General features: G+C 43.3%; 1 protein-coding gene across 1 annotated transcript in view; it reads left to right on the top strand.

The window, feature by feature from the left end:
* Positions 1 to 8,417, top strand: part of MRTFB (myocardin related transcription factor B) — a 106,801-nt gene that overhangs the window by 26,683 nt on the left and 71,701 nt on the right. Inside the window, exon 2 of the mRNA XM_042782425.1 lies at positions 4,144 to 4,209. Coding sequence (XP_042638359.1) covers positions 4,144 to 4,209 — 66 coding nt within the window. The remainder of the gene's footprint in view (positions 1 to 4,143; positions 4,210 to 8,417) is intronic.

The raw sequence follows: 8,417 nt of genomic DNA, 5'->3' as shown, positions 1-8,417 counted from the left end.
GGGTTTGAACCGCCAGCCTTCTGGTTAGCAGTCAAGTGCTTTAGCCACTATGCTACCAGAGCTCCCCAAATAAACAGGCTTAAACGCGACCATTTTAAACTTGAGGCCTTCTTAGCAACATGTGTTTGATGATTTTGGTTTGTACATTTCCCAGAGAGGGGAGGACACACTGGAAGAGGTACCTACAGGGAAGGGAGTGGGAAGAGAGCTGTTACATTGTGGGGAATTGCAGTGTCATGAAACAAAATGTCTGTGAACTGCTGTATGGAAAATGAATTTGCTCTATAAACTTTCACTCAAATCACAATAAAATTTTTTGTAAAAAATGTTCATTGGTGAGCAGTTGTAACCCAAATTCCGCTTCACTCTGTTACTTACATGTCTCTAAGAGGATGAACTGCTCCCTCCAGGGAGTGTTTTTGAACTCCTTCCTCCTGGGAATCTGTAGATTACACGGATTCTTCTCTTGCAGGCGATTATTTGCCAGATGACTGGGCCATGGAAGAACCCGAGTAGTAATCAGTTTATTAATAGGGTAGAGGGTGAGACCACAGCCAGTAGCGCAGATCATCAACTCAGTTGGGCACTGGGCGAAAGTGCCCTGCGGTTCGGTTTTCAAATGGGAAGTCATTGCCTAGGGGACCGGCCACTTAGGCAGCAGGACCACCACCATTCAGGAAAGCATTGCTGGACCAGCACCCGGTCATCACGCCTCACCACAGAAATGCAAGCTCGTCGGCGCACCCCCTTCACAGCCCTGGGTAAACAGTGCCAAGTTCTGTCCAGCTCCAGGGTTCTGGTGTTGCATGATGACTAGGCTGTCCTCACCATTCGTTCAAGCCTTGTTTGCCCTGGACTTGCCCTGTAAGATGCAGATACCTGTTGTCATGTCTTATACATTCATTTGACGGATGGGAAGTACTGAAAGGAAGTCTGGTATTTTCTCTAAGTATAGGCCTGTACCTATTGGATTGGTACCTTTTTCAACCGGCAGCCGTTCTCAGAAGAGCCTTTGTCAGGGTGGTGAGTAACTGGTTGTGTGTGGTGTGAACGAACCTGTAATTGTGTTTGAACCTTGACCGCAAGGGACAGCATACCCGCGTGTCTTGATGGGGCATTGGGCCTCACAGTCGCGATAATGTGTCCAGTGCCATCTGACTCCTGGGGCAGGTGAAAGTGAGCCAGTCTGGGTCATCTTAGCCACGTGACTGAGTCTCTGTTAGCTGGCCGCCTCTTTGATTCGTGCTCTTCCTGATGACCTTCCACCCCACCGCTGCTGTTCTTTGCCGTGTGTGTATCCACACAGGACCTTGCACGCGGTCACTCCGCTCTTGGATGTGCCTGAATAAGCGACCATGCTCAGGGAAAGCTGGCGACCACCCTGCTTTGCATAACACCTGGAGCTTGATGTTCTTGCTTCTCCCGAAAGTGACAAAGGCAACAGTGAGGCGCCGACAGGGTGCTCGTTCTCCCTTCAAGCAGGATGACGGGATTTGGGGTTTGTTTTGCCATACAGAAATGAGATGGATAGTGGTTCATTTGGTTTTTGTTTTCTGTTTTAAATTGAGGATTGGTGACATGCACTCATGTTGCGTGTTCCCCTGTGGTAGCAGATACCTTTAGCATGAAAGCCTGGTTTCTGATCAAGGATAGTAAAGCTGACCGGGCATCTCATGATACATGTGGGCGGCTGGAGTGACCAATGTGCAGTCAGGAGATGCTTCCAGGGTACGGAGCTGTGGCCACCAGGGCGGGCTTGCACATCAGGTCGCTGCAAACATACACACATCCAGCGACGCCCTTCAGCCAAAAATACGAGTTGTATTCAGGACATTTCACTCACAGCTATGGTACTCATGTTGCTGCTGTTTGTTTGCTGGTTTGTTTTAAACCAAAGAAGGGGGCTCTTGATGTTTTCATTCATTACCCTTGTCTTTTTCACTCCTTTCTCTGAAGACTCCCTTGGAGAAATGAACAATACTACTGCTAAATCCTCCCACAGATACGGGCCGTCCTATTGCAGAAGGGTCAACCTTCGGACCGGGAACTGTCCTAGCGCTTCCCTCCTCTCACTGTTCCTTTTCCTGGGAGTCTGCCTCTTGAATAAAACCACCTTAAACTCAGATAAGCGTTAACTTCAGCGTTCATAGAAGAACATTAGTGTATGCCAGCACGTGGGTGCTACCCAATCCACAGGTCATCTCCTTGGCTGTTTTGTTCCTAGTGAGGTACAGTGGGGACGTACTATTCCCAGTAAACTCTAAATTATCGAGGAAAAGATCTTTGTGTCAGGGTACAGTTAATTCAAAGTATCACAAAACATTTTAATGTGAAAAACATGCATCTATATATTTTTAAATTCATTAAATTTTTCTTCTGTGTAGCAGAATCTTAGATCTTTTGCTTGCATTCTAATGGGAATATCAGTGAAGCTTTGTGACTTTGTGACCTCCGAAGACCAAACCCACTGCAGGTGGAGTCGATTCTGCCCCACTGAGTTTCCAAGACTATAATCTTTACAAAAGCTCTGATGGTGCAGGGGTTAAAGCATTGGGCTGCTAACTGAAAGGTTGATGGTTCAAACCCACCAGCCACTCTACAGGAGAAATATGAGCAATCTGCTTCTGTAAACATGTACAGCGTTGGAAACTGTAGGAGGCATTTCCACTCTGTCCTGTAGGGTCGCTGTGAGTCAGAGTCGACTCAATGGCAGTAGGTTTGGTTTGGGGTCCTAATCTTTACAGGAGCAGACTGCCACATCTTTCTTCCACAGAGCTGCTGGTGGGTTCAGACCACCGACCTTTGGTTAGCAGCTGAGCACTTACCCACTGCACCAATAGGGCACCCCCAAAAAACAACCATATTATTTCTTCATTCAATAAGAGGTGACATTTCTATCTAGCAATAGGGTAAAAGAATATGCTTAATACCCATTTTGCAGTTTAGACTCTCTTTGAAATCTCTAAGATTCTGCCGTGCTTTGCTCTGCATTTAGCACAAAGCCAATCAAAACACAAGGAGTGTTAGGGCTGTGGTCACTGCATTTTCAGGTCTCCATTGGAGATCCCACGTGTGTTGCGTTTGAGCCTGGGGGAGAGACTGGCCAGAGCCAGCCTCTTCCAGCCATCACTCCCAACCAGAACATCTGTCTTCCCTGCTACCAGCACTGGTCTGAGGTTTAAGAAATACACATTAGTCGTTTTTTTTTAGCATGTTGACAACCTTTAAGCAGATTCTTAATAGAAATGTACCCTTGGTTTTCATCCACAGTTTGACACAAAAATCAAACTGGAAACTTAAAACTGAGTATAAGATCATAAAAAATATTTTTCAGTATTTTTTCACATTTTCCTATTTTTAAAATCAGTTCATTTTTCAGATAAAAGTATATAGGTGCTATAAAAGGAAGGACAAAATATTTGCTTGAGAAATCTAGGGAAAAGTTTATTTTTGATGACATTTGGCAAACTGGATTTTGTGATGTATTCCCTGTAATCTACCAGTTCTGAAATTCACGATTTTTCATTAAAATTGATTAGATGTCAATTGGTTTGTGGCTTTCTTAGAACTTAGAGAATGAAATATGGTGTTACGCAGGGGTTATTAAACTTTAAATTCTTCATTTAAAAGTTTTCTTTGGGGTCATTAGGTAATATTTCATAGATCTAATTTTTATTATGCAGTTAGCCATCAATAAAGCTACTTAAAATGTGTTACAAATGAAATAAGTCTCTCCAAATAACTCCATCTTTTCTTAAAATAATTTTTGTTACTGTTAAAAAAAAATAGTCAGGCAAGCTGACATTTCTGTTTCTTCTTTACTAATAAGTCTTAACATACAAGCCAACAATGTTTGCTTACTTAGTAGGTACTATGTGAATGTATTTAAACAACGAATACTTAGTTTGATTTATCAAATTAAGATGCTTGGCTAACTGTATACAAAAGTGCACTGACTAAACTTGGGAGCTCCCCAAACAAGCTAAAGCCACAGGGTCATTTTCTTTTCCTGAGTTCGGTGTTGCCAGGTAATGTGCCCCCAGTTCAGTTTTGAAATGAAGGTGTGTGGTGAAGCCTAATTGTACCTTCTCTGGATTTCCTTGGGCTGCCTGCTGCCTTAACAGTGATGATTTCCTTTTACAGTGCTCCAGCTGAGGCTGCAACAGAGGAGGACGAGAGAACAGCTCGTGGACCAAGGCATCATGCCACGTAAGATGGGCAGCGTCATTGTCGTCTCTGATGTGACATTACGATGCACATTTCCAAGAAGTGCCCTATCACGCCCCACTCTCAGTTGTGTCCATTTAATCAATATATAATTGCCACATTAATTTATAAGAAAAAATCGGATATCAACATTGCCAACCTAAGAGAATGATTTAGAATACCTTTTTCTTAAATGCCACTTACATGTTGGAATTGAATTTTATATTTATACAGACTTTACCGTTAAAGCTCTGTAATTATCTACCATCAGTTTTTATTTCAAGCTTTGACATTTGTTTATGTTTTTAAAAAATTGAAGTAATCAATCTACATAATGGATCCAAGATAAGCTAGACTTGCAAACGTAACAGGATAGAATTGTCCTGTGTTAACATACTGAATTCAGACTAATTCTCTTTGGTGCTGTGTGTTGTCGTCAGGTGCTGTCGAGTTGGTTCTGACTCATAGCAGCCCGTGTACGACACAACCAAACACTGCCCGTCCCACACCACCCTCACTCTCATTGCTGTGTTTCAGCCTTTTCTTGCAGCCGCTGTGACCGTCCATCGCGTTAAAGGTCTTCCTCACTTTCACTGACCCTCTTCTTTTCCAAACATAATGTCCTTCCCCAGGCTGGTCCCTCCTGATAACATCTCCAAAGTACGTGAGACAAAGTCTCACCATCCTTGCTTCTCGGGAGCATTCTGGCTGCACGTCTTCCAGGACAGATTTGTTTGTTCTTCTGGCAGTCTGTGATACGTCAGTATTCCTCACCGACACCATAGTTCCAAGGCATTAATTCTTCTGCAGTCTTCCTTATTCAGGGTCCAGCTTCTGCGTGTGTACGTGCATACCTGTCTGTCATCAGGCACAGCTTAGTCCTCAAAGTGACATCTCTGCTTCTGTAACACCTTAAAGGGTCTACAGCGGCAGATTTGCCCATTGCAGTACATCATCTCATTTTTCAACTGCTGCTTCCAGGGGCATTGACTGTGGACCCAAGTAAAATGAAATCCTTGAAAGCTTCATTATTTTCTCCATTTATTATGATGTTGCTTATTGGTCCAGTTGTAAGAATTTTTATTTTCTTGTGTTGAGGTGTAATCCATACTGAAAGCTATATAGTCTTTGATCTTCATTAGTAAGTGTTTCAAGTCCTCTTCACTTTCAGCAAGCAGGGTTGTGTCATCTGTGTATCACAGGTTGTTAATGAGCCTTCCTCCAGTCCTGATGCCACGTTTTTCTTTATGTAGTTCAGTTTCTTGGATTATTTGCTCAGCATCCAAATTGAATATGTATGGTGAAAGGATACATGACACACTCCTTTCTTGAGTTTAAATCACACAGAATCCGCTGGTTCTGTTCAAACTGTCGCCTCTGGGTCTATGTACAGGTTCCACATGAGCACCATTAAGTGTTCTGGAATTCCCATTCTTCACAATGTTACCCAGAATTTCTTATGATCCACACTGTAATATGCCTTGGCATAGTCAGTAAAACATAAATAAACATCTTTTTGGTGTTCTCTTCTTTCAGCCAAGATCCGTCTGACATCAGCAATGATATCTCTGATTCCCACATCCTCTTCTGAATCTGGTTTGAATTTCTGGCAGTTCCCTGCCCATGTTCTGCTACAGATGTTTTTCAGTTATTTTCAGTATAATTTTACTTGCATGTGATATTAGTGATATTGTTCGATAATTCCCACTCTGTTGGATCACCTTTCTGTGGCACAGGCACAAACATGGATCTGTTCCAGTGGGTTGGCCAGGAAGATAGATGGCTTCCAAATTTCTTGGCATAAACAAGCACCTCCAGCGCTGCATCAGTTTGTTGAAACATCTCGGTTGGTATTCTGTCAATTCCTGGAGCCTTGTTTCTGAACCATTCCTTCAGTGCAACTTAGACTTCTTCCTTCAGTACTATCAGTTCTTGACCATATGCTATCTCCTGAAATAGTTGAATGTTGACCAATTCTTTTTGGCACGGTGACCTGGTGTTCCTTTCCATCTTCCCTCGATGCATCCTGCATCATTCAGTAGTTTGCCCGTTGTTGTTGTTGTTGTTGTTGTTGTTGTTGTTGTTGTGTGCCGTCGAGTCAGACCCGACTCATAGCGACCCCTCCCTAGGTTTCCGAGGCAGTATCACTACGGAAGTAGATTGCCCAACCTTCCTTCAATATTGCAACTCAAGGCTTGAATTTTTTTCTTCAGTTCTTTCAGCTTGAGAACTGCCAAGAATGTTCTTCCCTTTTGATTTTGTAACTCCAGGTCTTTGCACACTTCATCTTAATACTTTACTTTGTCTTCTCAGCTCACCCTTTGATATGTCCTGTTCAACTCTTTTACTTCATCATTTCTTCCGTTCACTTTAGCTATTCTGTGTGGAAAGCAAGTTTCAGAGTCTCTTCTCACATCCGTTTTTGTCTGTTCTTCTTTCCTGTCTTTTTAATGACCTTTTTGCTTTCTTTATGTAATGTCCTTTATGTTATCCCACAATGCATCTGATCTTCAGTCACTAGTATTCAGAGCATTGAATCTATTCTTGAAATGGTCTCTAAATTCAGGTGGGATATACTCAGGGCCATACTTTGGCTCTCTTGAGCGTGTTTTAATTTTCTTCAGCTTCAACTCAGACTGGCATGAGAGCAATTAATGCTCTGTTCTGCATACAGCCCAGCCTTGTTCTGACTGATGATACTGATCTTCTCCATTGTCTTTTTCCACAAATGTAGTCCATTTGATTTCTGTGCATTCCATCTGGCAGAGCCCATGTGTATTGTCAACATTTCTGCTGTTGACAGAGGTATTTCCAATGACTAGGTCATTGGTCTTTAAAAATTGCAGCATTCAATCTCTGATGTTTCTGTCACCAGCGCTGTGTTTTCTAACCACGGCTCCTTCTTTGTTGCCACCCTTCACATTGCAGTCACCAGTAATTATCAGTGCATCTTGAGTGCATGTTTGATCTATTTCAGATGCAGAAGTTAATAGAAATCTTGAGTTTCTTCATCTTTGGCCTCAGTGGTTGGTGCATAAATTTGAATATTGTCCTATTAACTAGTCTTCCTTGTAGGCATATGGATATTATCCTATCACAGACACATTGTAATCCAGGATCCATCTCGAAATGTTCTTTTTGATGATGAATGTGACGCCATTCCTCTTTAATTTGTCATTTCTGGCACAGTAGACCATTTGATTGTCCAAATCAAAACAGCCAGTATCAGTCCATTTCTGCTCACTAATTCCTAGGATATCAATCTTTATGCATTCCAGTTCATTTTTGCTGACTTCCAATTTTCCTAGATTCATACTTTGTACATTCCACATTCCTGTTGTTACTGAAGTCATACCACATCAGCAAACGTAGGTCCCACAAGCTTCACTCCATCTATGTCATTGAGGTCGGCTCTGCCTTGAGGAGGCAGCTCTTCCCCAGTTGTATCTTGAGTGCCTTCTAACCTGAGAGGCTCATCTTCCGGCACTGTATCAGACAGTATTCCACTGCTGTTTGTAAGGTTTTCACTGGCCAGTTTTCTCAGAAGTCGGTCTCCAGGCCCACCCTTCCTAGTCTGCCTCAGTTTGGAAGCGCTGCTGAAGCCTGTCCGCCCCGGGCCACGCTGCTGGCGCGTGAGGTACCAGTGGCACAGCCTCCACCACCACAGCAGCACGGCCTGAGCTGGGCTCTTGGAAGTCTTTGCAAGGCCTTAGGCACCACAGCTGGGAATTGTGCTGATCAAGAGCTGATTGGTCAAAGCTTGCAGGTGACAGCCCTAGGAGCCCTGGTCCTGTGTCCCATCCAGGCCATGTGACTCCCCATGGTTATCAGGCAGGTGGACACACTGACATACACACGGAATTTCATAGAGATACTTGGTAGAAATACGGTAGGGTGAACACTGCTTACTCTCACTCTGGGATTCTGAAATATTTAAGGGACTAGCAGTTAACATACAGAAGATCGGCCTGGTCTTTAAAATGATGTGCATTATGGTCCATAACAGAAAGAGAACGAGCCTTTCAAATTCCAAATTCTAGATTTAAGTCGCTCTTTGACCCCCATTTAATTATATGACGTCAACAATTTATTTAAATTCTTTTAGCCTTTCAGCTGTACTGACCCAAGTGGCCAAAAGTTGGCAGTCAAGTCCACCAGAGGCGCGTTGGAAGACAGGCTTGACGGTCTGCTTCCAGAAGACCACGGCTGCC

Source organism: Orycteropus afer, unplaced genomic scaffold (assembly GCF_000298275.1).
Source record: "Orycteropus afer afer isolate SDZICR_OR568_19922 unplaced genomic scaffold, OryAfe1.0 scaffold00312, whole genome shotgun sequence".
Taxonomy (NCBI): domain Eukaryota; kingdom Metazoa; phylum Chordata; class Mammalia; order Tubulidentata; family Orycteropodidae; genus Orycteropus; species Orycteropus afer.
Note: the sequence above shows the minus strand (reverse complement) of the source record. Positions and strands in the feature narration are given on the sequence as shown.